At 35.7% G+C, this 15,407-nt stretch overlaps 3 protein-coding genes across 6 annotated transcripts in view; 1 reads left to right on the plus strand and 2 right to left on the minus strand.

Annotated features, from left to right (window-relative positions):
- The window catches only part of prkar1b (protein kinase, cAMP-dependent, regulatory, type I, beta), a 145,073-nt gene extending 141,736 nt beyond the window's left edge, over window positions 1-3,337 (minus strand). The window contains exons 1-2 of one of the 4 annotated variants that reach the window (XM_021471498.3): window positions 3,277-3,337; window positions 2,448-2,635 (exon numbers count right to left, since the gene is read on the minus strand). In XM_021471498.3, the coding sequence (XP_021327173.1) occupies window positions 2,448-2,621 (174 nt within the window). In that variant the 5' untranslated portion in view covers window positions 2,622-2,635; window positions 3,277-3,337. 4 annotated transcript variants of the gene reach the window in all.
- Window positions 1-15,407, minus strand: part of LOC141381148 (uncharacterized) — a 587,543-nt gene that overhangs the window by 461,414 nt on the left and 110,722 nt on the right. The window lies entirely within an intron of this gene.
- Window positions 6,240-15,407, plus strand: part of dnaaf5 (dynein axonemal assembly factor 5) — a 42,954-nt gene continuing 33,786 nt past the window's right edge. The window contains exons 1-4 of the mRNA XM_073944160.1: window positions 6,240-7,374; window positions 10,029-10,213; window positions 10,807-10,931; window positions 13,796-13,914. Coding sequence (XP_073800261.1) covers window positions 6,804-7,374; window positions 10,029-10,213; window positions 10,807-10,931; window positions 13,796-13,914 — 1,000 coding nt within the window. The 5' untranslated portion in view covers window positions 6,240-6,803. The remainder of the gene's footprint in view (window positions 7,375-10,028; window positions 10,214-10,806; window positions 10,932-13,795; window positions 13,915-15,407) is intronic.

The following is a 15,407-nucleotide window of genomic DNA, read 5'->3' on the forward strand; positions in this document are numbered from 1 at the left end:
GGGCTGGTCTGAGTATTTCAAAAATACTGATCTACTGGAATTTTAACGCACAACCATCTCTAGAAGATTAAAAAGAAGACTGGAAAAATGTTGCCTGGTCAGATGAGTCTAGATTTCTGCTGCGGCATTCGAATGGTGGGGTCAGAATTTGGCATCAACAACATGAAAGCATGGATCCATCCTGCTTTGTATCAATGGTTCAGGCTGGTGGTGGTGGTGTAATGGTGTAGGGGACATTTTCTTGGCACACTTTGGGCTCATTAGAACCAATTGAGCATTGTGTCAATGCCACAGCCTACCTGAGTATTGTTGCTGACCATGTCCATCCCTTTATGACCACAGTGTACCCATCTTCTGATGGCTACTTCCAGCAGGATAACACACCATGTCACAAAGTTTGAATTATCTCAGACTGCTTTCTTGAACATGACAATGAGTTCACTGTACTTAAATGGCCTCCGCAGTCACCAGAACTCAATCCAATAAAGCACCTTTGGGATGTGGTGGAACGGGAGATTCACATCATGGATGTGCAGCTCACAAATCTGCAGCAACTGCGTGATGCTATCATGTCATTAGCCCCTTTCACACAGTGATACCGGTAAATATCTGGAAAATTTCCGGAACGACTTTACCGGTATATTCAAAAAAGCGCTGTTCACACAGGCGAGGATGTTACGGAAATTTTCCGGAAAAGAGCATTCACACATCCATTCCAAAATACCGGTAAATTCTGACATCATTCACCACAAATGAGCTTTAAACGGCTGCGCTTGTATTTGTAAACATTTGACTAAATTACAAAGTCTGTGGATGATCAATATTGTGAACAACTTTCGCAGGATCACTTTCGCATGTCGAGATGTTCATAATATGTGCGTGTGCAGGCGCTCACAGGCTGTTCCACAGGCACACGCAAAGCTTGAAGGTAAACAAACAACGGCTTATCATAAGCATCTCACCGATGATTATTTAAACAGTTGGCATTAAGAAGAACATATAAACGAGATCTGACTAACTTCTAGCAGCTAAATGTGTCTGGAAAAATATTCAAAGGCTTTTATTCTCACAAACCGCGCGGACGTAAATGCGTCTGACTGTTCTGATTTGATAAAGCAGACGTCTCACATCAGCACGCTCTAAACGTGCACGCGCTCATTACGGCAATCTTCCTTCTGCATTCACACAGCGCAGCATTCCTGCAAATTGCCGGTAATATTACAACTTCTCTTTCCGGAAAATAGCCAGAACGAATTTACCGGTATTTTCAAAAAGGACCTGTTCACACATACAACCTTTCCGGAAAGGTCTGTATGTGTGAAAGGGGCTATTATTGACCAAAATCTCTGAGGAATATTTCCAGTACCTTGTTGAATCTATGCCACAAAGAATTAAGGCAGTTCTGAAGGGGGTTGGACCCCCTGGTACTAAGTACTAGGGTGTACCTAATAAAGTGGCCGGTGAGTGTATACTCTTTCTTAAAAATGACAAAAAGGTCCATTTGTTGTGCATGAATGATTTAGACTGGCTTGAAATGCTCACAGGCACAGGCTTTTAAAAAAGGAATTTCATTCTGGTTAAACTTTGCAATTACTCCAAAATCATGTGTGTCAACTGTGGCTCCTAGTCATCTATAATCGTTATTCGGCATTGCAGATCCAGCGATGTGACTATTGCAATGCACACATTGCGATATCGATACTAAAACAATATATTGTGCTTTAAAGTAATAAGCTGACTTTAAGGGAGTAAACTAGCTGCCTTAAAAAGATTAAGCTAATGAACTATGGGCATAACCATAAAAAATATTGAATATTTTAAGTAATTTTGACTCCCTTTTTAATTACATTAATCACATTTTACAGTGTGCAAAAAAAATCCCTACTAATTAAAAAATAAACAGCTGCAAATGAATGTCACAGACTTTACACAGATCTTGATGAAATTTCTAATTGTACCGTCTGCTTAGTTCACACACTCATGATCAAAAGAGCATTATTAGACATCAACAATTCCCCATTCCAAACTGGCAATTAGTTCAAGCAAGATTCCTGTCTTTGCAACTGTTCTTCTTTGGTCAAAAATTAAAAAAAAAACAAGCACACCAAACCTAATTATGGAAGCTTAAACACTGACAGTTAATGATCATGAGCATTCAAGGAGCAGACCTCAATTAAAGCAAAGCCGAGTACACTAACAGTGACATTTTTCCAAAGCAATGTACAGCCCATTCATTACAGGGACAATCCCTCCGGAGCATCCAGAGGTTAAGTGCCGAGCCAAATGGGACGGCGATGATCTCAATAACTCTCCAGCTCCTGCTCTCCAGCTCCATGGGAAATAAAGCGACATCCGTTGCGCAGATCCCAAACCATCAACCCCATGCAAAAAAAAAAAAACTCACAAGCACATCCCCAGCACAGCAAAGCACAGTAAGAGCTACGCACCTTCTCCAGCTTCTCGAAGTGTTCCCGCAGGAACTTCATAGGCCGCTCGGGCTTGGCGATGCACAGGTTGACGATGCACTCTTTGAGGATCTGCTGTATGTTGTGTTTCTGCACAAAAACCTCACAGCCTTTCAGACTTTCATCTTCTTCCAGATTGGAGGAGGAGGTGGCCATCTTATCTTCTATCACTGCTGCGGGGGAAAAAAAGTGGGGAGGATCGAGAGAGAGATATTAACTCTGTGCATCTTATATTCTCTCAAGTAATAATGCTTGCCTGTTGAGTGAATAAGTAATCAATGTATAGACTATAGAATGTACATATATGTCAGTCAGATAGATAGATAGATAGATAGATAGATAGATAGATAGATAGATAGATAGATAGATAGATAGATAGATAGATAGATAGATAGATAGATAGATATGAAATACATGTATACTGTACATATGACATGATATATGACATATATATTTAAAGGCCGTTTATAATAACGTATTTACATTCCACTTCCGCCATTGAATGATATCAAACATCTAAAAGACGACAACTGACGTATAAATAATGTTTTTATCGAGCTGTAACGTTACTTTAACGAAACGTGATGCCGCATTTATTCGTACGTGGAAGAAAAAACCGTCGGTTAAACGCTCGGGCATCACTCTCTGTTCACCTGTTTACGTTTTTATCACAGCATATCCGCTTCGAAATACAAACCTATGCGGTGTACGTGTGATTTTAGTCACGTGTGACCTCGTAAACGGCGTCTGTCGGTGTTTTAACCAGAAAACGGCGGCGTGTGTCACGGTGTTTTATGTTAATTTGGCTTACCGTTATGAGGCGGAGATGCGAGACTCGCGCTCTGGGATGTTGCTTGTTTGGTCCTGCAGCTCGCGAGCGCTATGACGTCAATCCGTATTCTGATTGGACGCTGAAATTAATACACTAATAATAAAGCTCACAATTTTAAACAATCACAAACGTTATTTAGATGTTATGTAAATGGATATAAGGCGAGGGTGAGTTCGTTTTTTGGACGTATTATTTATTTACTTGCGATAATATCCTGTTTCGGCCAATCAATGGCGTTGTGCGTCATCCAGAATAGCACGAGTGCTTTCACAAGCTTTACATCACACAACTGACCTCTACAAACTGGGATGCTTTGTTAACAGACGCATCTGTATGCAGAGATGACTGTGCTGATGTCAGTCTTTCCCCCCTAGTTGAGAAGCTGAAAAAAATCTAAGCATAAGCAATATGTTTGGGAAATAACAAGCAGATTTATCCTACACTATGTATGGGATTGTTGGCAAAAAAAAGTATAGTTTTGTAAGTTGTGGAGTAGAATATATGAGCAATTGCAGCGTTATGGATGTGACATTTGCAGTAAAATCTCAAAACATAAATCTGGTAATCATGGAGCATTATTTCTTGCACATGACCACACAGAACAAAACTGTAGGCATCCAAAGACTTGTAGACCTTTAACTTCTTCTTGTAAAACCCCTTTGAGCTTCAATGAGATGCTTGGATGCTTGGCCATTTGGTCCTATCCATATTCATTGGGAGGGTGCTATCACTAATAGACCTGTCTGATTAACACCACTCACTTTAACGATAATTTTGTCGAAGAACTGTGCTTATCACTGGTTGTGACAAGCTGTTATAATACACTGAAAGCTTTATATAAATAATATGTAATATAATTTAGACAACAATAAACTCTGTACCGCATCGAATGTCATTCCCTCACTGTAAATGCTAGCGCTCCCAGTTCTTTTCTGCAACCTCCTGAATGTTTACAGACATGGTAATTCGTCTATATGTTAACATCTGTTTATATTTTCCAAAACAACTAAACAGAGTTATAGGGGGAGGAAAATCTCAATCTGTAAAAATGTTTTATGTTTTAAATGAGGCAGATACTATACATCTTAAAGACCTTTCTATTATTGCTTCAATTTTTTTGTAATATGTCCTTTCTATTCTTTAATGGATGGGAGTACATAATATAAAGTACACTCACCGGTCACTTTATTAGGAACACCTTACTAGTACCGGTATGGACCCCCTTTTGCCTTCAGAACTGCCTTAATCCTTCGTGGCATAGATTCAACAAGGTAATGGAAATATTCCTCAGAGATTTTGGTCCATATCGACATCTTAGCATCACGCAGTCGAGCAAATTTGTTGGCTGCACATCCATGATGCGAATCTCCCATTCCACCACATCCCAAGGGTGCTCTATTGGATTGAGGACTGGTGACTGGGTAGGCCATTTGAGTACAGTGAACTCATTGTCATGTTCAAGAAACCAGTCTGAGATGATTTGCACTTTATGACATGGTGTGTTTTCTTGCTGGAAGTAGAAATCAAGACTCATCAGACCAGGCATGTTTTTCCAATCTTTTATTGTCCAATTTTGGTGAGCCTGTGCGAATTGTTGCCTCAGTTTTCCGTTCTTAGCTGACAGGAGTGGCACCCTGTGTGGTCTTCTGCTGCTGTAGCCCATCTGCCTCAAGGTTGGACGTGTTGTGTGTTCAGAGATGCTCTTCTGCATATTTCGGTTGTAACGATTTCTTATTTGAGTTACTGTTGCCCTTCTATCAGCTCGAACCAGTCTGGCCATTCTCCTCTGACCCCTGGCATCAACAAGGAACTGCCGCTCACTGAATATGTCCTCTTTTTCAGATCATTCTCTGTAAACCCTAGAGATGGTTGTGCATGAAAATCCCAGTAGAACAGCAGTTTCTGAAATACTCAGACCAGCCCATCTGGCACCAACAACCATGCCACGATCAAAGTCACTTAAATCACCTCTCTTTCCCATTCTGATGCTCGGGTTGAACTGCAGCAGATCCTCTTCATCCTGTCTATATGCCTAAATGCATTGAGTTCCTGCTATGTGATTGGCTGATAAGAAGTTTGCGCCAACAAGCAGTTGGACAGGTGTACCTAATAAAGTGGCCAGTGAGGGTATATATTACAATAATATATATATATATATATATATATATATATATATATATATATATATATATATATATATATATATATATAGTATATAGGTATATATTACAATAGTGTATATATATATATATATATATATATATATATATATATATATATATATATATATATATATATTTATTTATTTATTTATATATTATTAGTTATCTCAATAACTAATAAAAATGTGAGATAAATCCATATTTTACAAACAGACAAATAGGTTAACTTATTAGTTATCTCAATAATTATTTCCGATATATATATATATATATATCGGAAATAATTATTGAGATAACTAATAAGTTAACCTATTTGTCTGTTTGTAAAATATGGATTTATCTCACATTTTTATTAGTTATTGAGATAACTAATAATATATAAATAAATAAATAAATATATATATATATATATATATATATATATATATATATATATACACTATTGTAATATATACCTATATACTATATATATATATATATTTATTTATTTATATATTATTAGTTATCTCAATAACTAATAAAAATGTGAGATAAATCCATATTTTACAAACAGACAAATAGGTTAACTTATTAGTTATCTCAATAATTATTTCCGATATATATATATATATATATATATATATATATATATATATATATATATATATATATATATATATATATATATATATATATATATATATCGGAAATAATTATTGAGATAACTAATAAGTTAACCTATTTGTCTGTTTGTAAAATATGGATTTATCTCACATTTTTCTTTTTGTGATATAAAGATAATATTTAATTTTGAAATGTATTTTAAAATAGTTTAAAATTCTCAGTTTTCTCTGGATGTCCTGATTATTTATTCATTTATTTATTGGTATGTGTAAACATTACTTATTGTCATTTACAGCCTAAAAATATGTAGGTAGGTAATAGTAGTAGCCTACACACATAGACATATATACAAGTCTATTATATATACACTTACATACACAACTCCTCTGAAGTCAAAACATTGGTATTATGTTGTCAAAAAATGAATATAAACATGTCTAAAATCCAAAAACATGGCTTTTTTGTTTGTTTTTCTAATCATTTTAAGTTCTAAACGACAACTTTTTTTAAAGAAACGTCATCAGTGGCTTGCAGAACAAATTACATTTTACTAGAACACATAACTATACATTGCCTGTTAACTTAGTATATAGCTTTGTTTTTATCATCTTATTGTATGTTTCAATATCTCTTTCTGATCTAAGGAGGCAAACTAAAATAAAGTTGAACAGTTTTGAATAAGCATCTACCGTAAAGCAACCTCAGCTGTCGCGATTTACAGTCGTAGTGGCAACAATAACCATGACAACCAGCAACAACAACAACACACGTGAAGCAGCAATGGCGGCCGCCGGTGATGACCGAGCCGCGGCGGATGTGTTAAAATCTCTGGCTCGCCATTTAAACTGTTTAAACGACGACAACAAAAGCGCGAGAAAGCGAGCTCTAGAAGCGGTTAGAAGAGAAACCGTCGAGCAGCGTTTATCCAGCGGCGCGATGCAGGAGCTTCTCGGCTGCTTGCTGAAGCCGCTGCTGAAGTGCCTGTCAGATCCAGCAGAGACGTGCAGAGACGCTTCAATCCAGATCATCGTTGGATTTATCAGGGCTGTCCCCAAACCAGAGGACTGTCTGCCGTATCTGATGCCCGCGCTGGCGCAGAGGCTCGGTGGGAAGGAGATCCTGGAGCCCGCGGAGGAGCTCAGACTGGCGCTCATGGAGATGCTCTCTCTGCTGGTGGAGGTGTGCGGGAAGCAGATCGCCCCTTACCTGGAGGACCTGATCAAGATCCTGCAGAGAACCATCTCCGATCCCTTCGCTGAAGTCAAGAAGGAGAGCTGTAAATGCACCGTCAGCGTAGCTCAGTGTATTCCTGGTAAAGTAACTTAAGATGTTGATGTGCTTCAAAAGAAAGAGATAGTTCCCCTTAAAAAGAAAATCATTATCATTATTATATAATTTACTTTTTATCTAGTTGTTTCAAACCTTTTTTTTAGTTTCTTTTGGTTGTTGCTGAACACAAAAAAAGGTATTTTGAAGAATATTAGAAACCGATAACCTGTAAAAACAAAAACAAAAAAAAAACTTTGGAAGTCAATCGGTTTGCGTGATCTTTCCAAAATGTTTTCTTTTGTGTTCAACAGTGAATCTCAAACAGGGTTGTAACAAGCAAAGGGTGAGTAAATCAGGGCAGACTTAAATTTTTTTTCAGAAATAAGTTCTTGGATTAAGCATGGGCCGGGATAAGATTATGAAAGTATGATAACATTAGATAAAAATATCACGGATTCATGGTTTGACAGTGTAGTGATTACCTCTCTAATGTATGTTCTTTTTAAATATCTGGGTAAAAAACAAAAACTTGTTTCGCTTTTATTTTGAGAAGCATTTAAAATGTTTTGCAGCAGTAAACATGTCAGGCTGAATAATTCAAATTAATCTTTTACTTTTGCTGTCTTCAATAGTTTCAAAAACACAGATTTCTTTACAATTAAAAGGGCTATCAAACCCCCCTGTTTCAGCAGGGTGTTTTTACACCTCTAGTGGTTCTGCGCGCTGACATATAGCACCAGTGTGCTCGTGGCGACCCGGGTTCGATTCCCGTCTCGAGGTCCTTTGCCGATCCTTTCCCTCTCTCTGCTCCCAGTGCTTTCCTGTCTGATTCTCTACTGTCCTATCAAAATAAAGGTGAAAAACCCCTAAAAAATAGTTATAAAAAAAAAAAAAGAAATCATTTGACTAAGGTCTGTCTTTAAACACTGATAGAGTACTGCTGACGATACGAACTAACTTTGCCATCTAAATAAACAAACAAAGACCACTGATCGCCTACTTACAAATCTGTAGGGACAGGACAATCAACACCAACTGGAGCCGCGTTTTTATTAAAGGAGAGAGCAGCAAATCTGAATTTCACCATTTTCAGATGAGAAAAGCTCTCAGGTAAAAAAATGTTCCTTAGACAGGTTCACTGTAAACCAACACGTGAGTCCAGCTGCGCTCTTAGAGTGGGAAAACGAAAACAAAACCTTCCTTGCAGCAAATAATAAAAGAAACACTGAGGACTCGTATCTCCAAACAATTCTTCTTCTTCCTCTTGTTTTGGCAACACAACGTGGTGTCTCTCTCTGCCGTCTGAACACTCTAACGGGTAAAAAAACGGGTCTTCAAAGCTATAATGCGTATTAATGAAGTTGCACCGCATACACAATAGAGCGTGCTGATTGGTTCGAACCAAGTCTTTCTCATGAATGAATGCAGCACACTCAGAGACATCACAAAGTACTCCAAGGTACAGACAGCCAGTCTGTAATATATGCAAGTACCTAATCGACGTGACGAAGCTTCAAAAATTTGTTTTAAACTGGAAGAATGAATTTACTTGTAATAATGCAAAAACAACCAATTTTTGTGAAATATATGTGTCCTAATAGTGTTTTTAGCAGCGTGGGTCACATATATGTCTTTCAACAGCTCAAAAAAATGTGTTTTGGTATTTCCTGACCCTTTAAAACAGCATTTTTGGATATCTTATCTACTGGAGATACCGTTGTCATTAAAAAAAAAATAATAATAAAAAATAAAAAAAATCTGACATACCACAGGAACAGTATAGCAGAAAATGTTGGCAATTTTAAAACCTTGACTTTTCCAAACCGCGGTTTATCTTGAAAATGGTTATCGTCCCATGCCTAGCTTGGATGGCTTGGATTTGTTGCTGCCGAGAGGCTAAACCAGAAACTTTGTATTTGTGGTGCAAAAAATGTCAAATAAATAAATATATGTAATGGATCGAACCAGCAATTCTTTGCATGGGTGTCAGTTACTCTAACAAGGAGGCTAAAGTCAAGCCTAGTCTCATTGACTGATGTAATATCCAGTAAAAAGCGTTGAAATCGTTAAACTGTTTTAAAATTCTGCAACTTAAACATCTATATAACTGTTTTATGAAAATGAAATGATAAATTAAATCTTTATAGCACATTTAATTACAGTCAGTCACTAATAACAGACGATGCACACATTTGCATCGCGATGTGGAAATTTTCACAGCATGTCTGAAAATATTTTTTTCTATGGAGAAAGTCTTATTTGTTTTGTATCAGCTAGAATAAAAGCAGTTTTTAATTTAAAAAAAATCATTTTAAGGTCAAAATGATTAGCCCCTTTAAGCTATATCTCTTTTCGGTTTGTCTACAGAACAAACCATTGTCATACAATAACTTGCCTAATTACTCTAATCTGCCTAGTTAACCTAATTAACCTAGTTAAGCCTTTAAATGTCACTTTAAGCTGAATACTAGTGTCTTAAAAGATATCTAGTCAAATATTATGTACTGTCATCATGGCATCAAGATAAAATAAATCGGTAATTAGAAATGAGTTATTAAAACTATTATGTTCAGAATTGTGTTGAAAAAAAATCTTCTCTGTTAAAAAGAAATTGGGGAAAACATAGAGGGGGGCTAATAATTTTGACTTCAACTGTATATAAGTGACATACAAGTCTTTTTTCTGTCCTTTGCTCAGAACATTTCCATCTTCAGGCTGAGAGTCTTCTGAAACCCCTGTTGCAGACTATTTCACACCAGCACTCCCAAGTGAGAGTTTCTGCCACACAGGCCATCGGTGCAGTCATTCAGTACAGCGCAGGCAAGAACGTGGATGAGGTTTTATCCCACTTGGCACAGAGATTGTTTGACGACTCGCCACGGGTAAACTGCCTTTAATTGAATAATCAATCAATAAAAAATATACCAAAAAAGCTTATTGAGCAATGCTTCTTAATAATTTGTATTTAATAATTTATTTATTCATTTATTTCTTTATGTTTTTATAAAAAAAATGCTTTACATGGGACATTTTTATTTTATTTTATTTTTTTTTTATTCCAAGAATACACTTCTTGCTCTACAGAGGACATTTTTATTAAATTGTATCATTATTATTTATTTGATTTGATTTTATTTTATTCCAAGAAGACACTTTCTGCTTAACAGGGGACTTTATTTAATTTAATTTTGTTTTATTCCAAGAATACACATTCTGCTTTAAAGGGGATTTTTTATTTTAATGTATTTTATTTTATTTCAAGAATACACTTTCTGCTTTACAGGGAACTTTATTTAATTTAGTTTCATTTTATTTTATTTTAATTCAAAAATACACTTTTCACTTTACAGGGGACTTTATTTAATTTTTTATTACATTTTATTTTATTCCAAGAGCACATTTTCTGCTTTACAAGGCACACTTGGGTTGTTTTTTTCCATATACAAATGATTTATTATTGTGCTAATCTGCTCAGGTGAGGAAGGCTGTTACTCTTGTTGTTGGTGATTGGCTTCTCCGTCTGCCGGACAGATATTCCTACTTCCACAAGCTCATCCCGCTGCTTCTGACCAGCGTCAGTGATGAGATCCCTGAAATCAGGTGACAACACATGTCCTGTAAAACTTCACATGCTAGTGTTTTTCAAGCCTCTAAAATAAAAGGAAATCATTATAGCTTATGCAAATGATTTAGTGTGTTTGAAAACATTCTTTATACTATCATATCCAGCATAAGCTTATTGGAAATACCTGCTTTAGCCTATGTTACGGGTCCCGGCCGCGGAACTCGTAGGCAGATTAAAGTGCCTGAATTATCAGGAGAAACGAAATCACAAGAAAACTTCAGTGTCTTTCCTCAGGAGCAGCTTAGTAGCATCTGTTTATTAACAGTCATAGTATAGCAAGCATATCCTCACAAATCATGTTTCATTTTATCAAACATACAGTTTTGTTCTCTTTTTTTACAACAATGAAGTCTTCAAATACTTATACACTCTGTACTCTCATTAACACATATAAATATTATACCTTCTGTATATTTATCAGTATCACTTTAAATCCTTTGTCAATCATCTATTTCATTTTTCTTTCTTTGTAAATACCTGTGTATATAACCATTTACCATAAGACTACTAAACTCACTGAACAATCATGCGTCTGTTATTTGTATCATTTAAATTGTAACAGTTACACTTGACACCAATTACCAATGTAACTCTCTACTCTCATAAACTTTATACATTAACAAATATACAACTAATAAATACAAATAATAAGTCACTTTCTGTTCAATTATCACATACTGAGTATAATACATATCATTTACTAGGGAGTCAGTTATAAACTCAGCCCAACTGTCATTTTACTGGTACTTTCATCTGAATCACTCCTCTCAATTAACAACTGTAAATAAGCTATTCACTTTAAAAAAACACATAGGAAATGTATACTCGCATGTTTTTACATGAATTATAATAAACATATTGACTTTTTTTATGAAACATACCTGAATTATCAGGAGAAACAAAATCACAAGAAAACTTCAGTGTCTTTCTTCAGGAGCAGCTTAGTAGCATCTGAAGTAAACACAAAAAGTATCGCCATGGTAACCCACAGCTCATGCTTTCTCAACTGTTGATGTTATTTTGTTTCACACCCAGTCATCAGTAGTGATAATAAATTACTTTTACAGTATATCGACCTTATTCTAAAATGCGGAAGTGCGCCTGTTTTTGCGATTGTCTTAGAACTTCTGTTTCAGTCGCCTATGGGAGAAATGACAAGGAATAATAAACAGCAAAAAACGGTCAAACTACTTGTTCTACAAACAAATGTTTGCATGACTATACAGACCAAGTAGAATAATATAAGAAGGAAATATCAGTTTGCAACATCAAACAGCGAAACGAGCAGTTTTTAAAGTCTAAAAATGAATGGAAGTGAATGAGACCGGAAGTCTCGTGCCAAAAAGATTCAAATGGCAGCGCCCGCTCGTCTGCGGAGAATAAGGTCAATACATAAATAAATAGAAACATTAATGACAAAACACAAATTACTACTGTGGATACACAATGGTGTATTACACCTACATTCTTTTAAAACGCCAAAAATGTACTTCTACATAAGTTTGACAGTTTTGTTCCTTTTCACACTAATGATATTTACAGGGACTTATTATCGAAGAATAAAGCTCATGCACTTGTCATCTGAAATGTGCATTGAAGTGTATTTTGCATGTATTGTCATGTATTTACATTGAGCCTGGGTTTATTACATCATACTACCTCAGTATGGTGTTGATAAGAATTTTTATTTTTTAAAATCTATTATTTCCACGATGCAGCACTCGTTTAGTCAAAAACAGAGTAAAAATTGTGAAATACAGTACTGTGCATAGGTAGGTCCTAAGTACTATACTAACTTTGTTGACCTAAGACCTTTGCAAAATATATAATCAATCAGTCTCTGTGTAAAAACAAATACAAAATGTAGGAAATATGTACTAACAAACAACAGCAGCACAACATTACCTCTTCAAGCAAAAGTCTATGTTTAATGGGGCACGGTAGCACAGCTTGAACCGTTTTATTCGAATTGAACCGTTTTTGTTCTCCTGACATTCTCTGAAAGAATGTGCTGTGTAATATCAGGCTTCTTTTAGCACTTTCCAGAGTTCTTCTTTAGGTTTAGAGAGTCATATCTTTCTTTTTCTGTCCAGGTGATCTCATACAGCCTCTATATTATTCAGGTCTGGACCCTGTGGAGGCCATTTCATGACTGTCTGTGTTTCATCAACTGTTTTCCTCAAAAGTAAATTTCACTGCAATTAGCGGATCATTATCATGCCGAAAATGAAAACTATTACATATACATTATAGTCCTTTCCAGAAGGAATGGGATACGTTTCAGCATTCACAATTCCATCAATTCATAAAATATTGCTAACAACACAGCTCAAACAAGGACAACTCTAACCTAGCCCAACTCCTATCCTAACAAACAATACATCAACTGAAAGACCATTTTTTCATCCTGTATAAATCTCAATTTTTTTAAATAATTGACAAAAAAGGTACATTTATTACTGGTTTTATGGTAAAGGGTCACACATGTCCATTATATCATCAGTAAAAAACAGATTTAATGTTGACCTAAAACTTTTGCTCAGTACTGTATGTTTAAATAGTGACATTTCTATGTGAATATATTTAAAATATAATTTATATCTTGTTGACAAAAAGCTAAGAATCTTCAGCATCATTACTCTAGTCTTCAGTGTCACAGGTTACTTCAGAAATCATTATAATTTGATAGTTTGATGAAATATGTACTGTATTGGATTTCTTTGATATAAAAAATGAATTGAATTAACAGCATTTTTGTAATACAATACCTCTTTCTGGCACTTTTGGTCAATTCAATGTAAACTTACTTGATTCTTAAATGTATGCTTTTGTGATCCAGGTCTCTTGCTGAAAACTCATGGAAGCAAGTAGGAGCTCAGTGGGAAAAGGAAAATGAGGATGATCTGAAGGACAAGATGGACTTTCAGCTGCCAGCACCTGCTCTCTACACATCTGGAGGTGAGACTAACTATTAATAGATTGCAGGGCTCAACAATAAGGACTGCCCGATGGCCCGGGGCCAGCGTGAGATGCTTGGGACAGTAGACAGGATCGTTACTGGCCCGATCGGGCCACTGATGCCCTGTCACTAAAGTTTAATTTGCCTGTGACTATTTGTCAATTGCGTGTAAAAACAGTCAGAATACAGAAACCGTTTGCGTTTTTAAGTCTTTAAATGCTACCTTCTCAGTTCCTCTTATCTGATTAGATATTGTGAGCATGTTATTTTTTTCGTAACAACCAGTACATCGAAGAGACAGCAACATGGCGGCATCATCAAGTGATGATGCTGAAGGAAAATATTTATTTTTAACATCTTGGAAGCAAACGTTTATGAGGGTACGCCACGACTAAAAAAATGAAGTGATGTTTTGTACAGTTTGCCGTCAGTTTGGCAGGTCAGCCATCTTTTGTTTTGCAATAAAATACCTGCGCATTTTGCTACTTTTGTTTGCAAAACACTTTGAATTTTGCCCATTACACATTTATTAACGTTTTTTAAATAATTAAATTCTAGATTTACAAACATTTTGACACATTTCTTTTTTGAATTTGTGGCTAAGAAATAACTATTGACTTTTATTTGGTAGGGCCAGTGAAAATATTGGAAGGGCAAGTAAAAATCTCAACCACTGGTCCGATCGGGCCAGTAGAAAAAATCCTTAGCGTTGAACCCTGGAGTGACATTTTTTTTCTTAGATTCAAAAGGAGTTATGTGCTTTCTTACAATCTGTATTTGGTTAATATACAGTAAGTTAAAATGTCACCAATCAGTGTTACCGGTTGAAACCTAAAGTGGCAAAAAAATTGGTCTGATTCCTGTGTATGTCTGTGTTAATTTAAGTTTTTGAGATTAGCCGAGATTAGTAGATTTTTGCTTTGTACTTGCAGATTATTCTACTCTGCAGCACTACAACTGTTGTTAATATATGATTTTACATAATTAAATAAATAGTTAATAGTTTAAAAACAAATATTTAAAGCGTCTTTTCATTTTCAACTGTTATTGTATTCATTAGAAGTGGCTCTATTTATATGTTATGACCTGTATTGCACGTATAAGTCAACATTTAACATGGATCAACAAAGTTAATCAAATTATTCTAAGACAAGAATGAGTGTTTTGGTTTTGCGTCAACTTTGATGAAAGGTTTTGTTCCACTTCCATCCAATTATCCACAATGTTGACCACGCATATTAAAAGTTGGGTGGTCAGAGGGGTTTTAATTGAACTAAATAAAGTAAAATCACTTAAAATGAATATATTAAAGTGAAATGTAAGCAAATAAATGTATTTTCCTAACAATTAATTTGTGGCTCGTACTAGGTAGCGGCTGGACAGGTGTCCGCTGCGTAAACATATGCTTCATATGCACATTCCGCTGTGGGGGCCCCTGATTAATAAAGGGACTAAGCAGAACATTAAATAAATGAATGAATTTGTGGCTAGT

This window comes from Danio rerio, chromosome 3, assembly GCF_049306965.1.
Source record: "Danio rerio strain Tuebingen ecotype United States chromosome 3, GRCz12tu, whole genome shotgun sequence".
Lineage (NCBI taxonomy): Eukaryota > Metazoa > Chordata > Actinopteri > Cypriniformes > Danionidae > Danio > Danio rerio.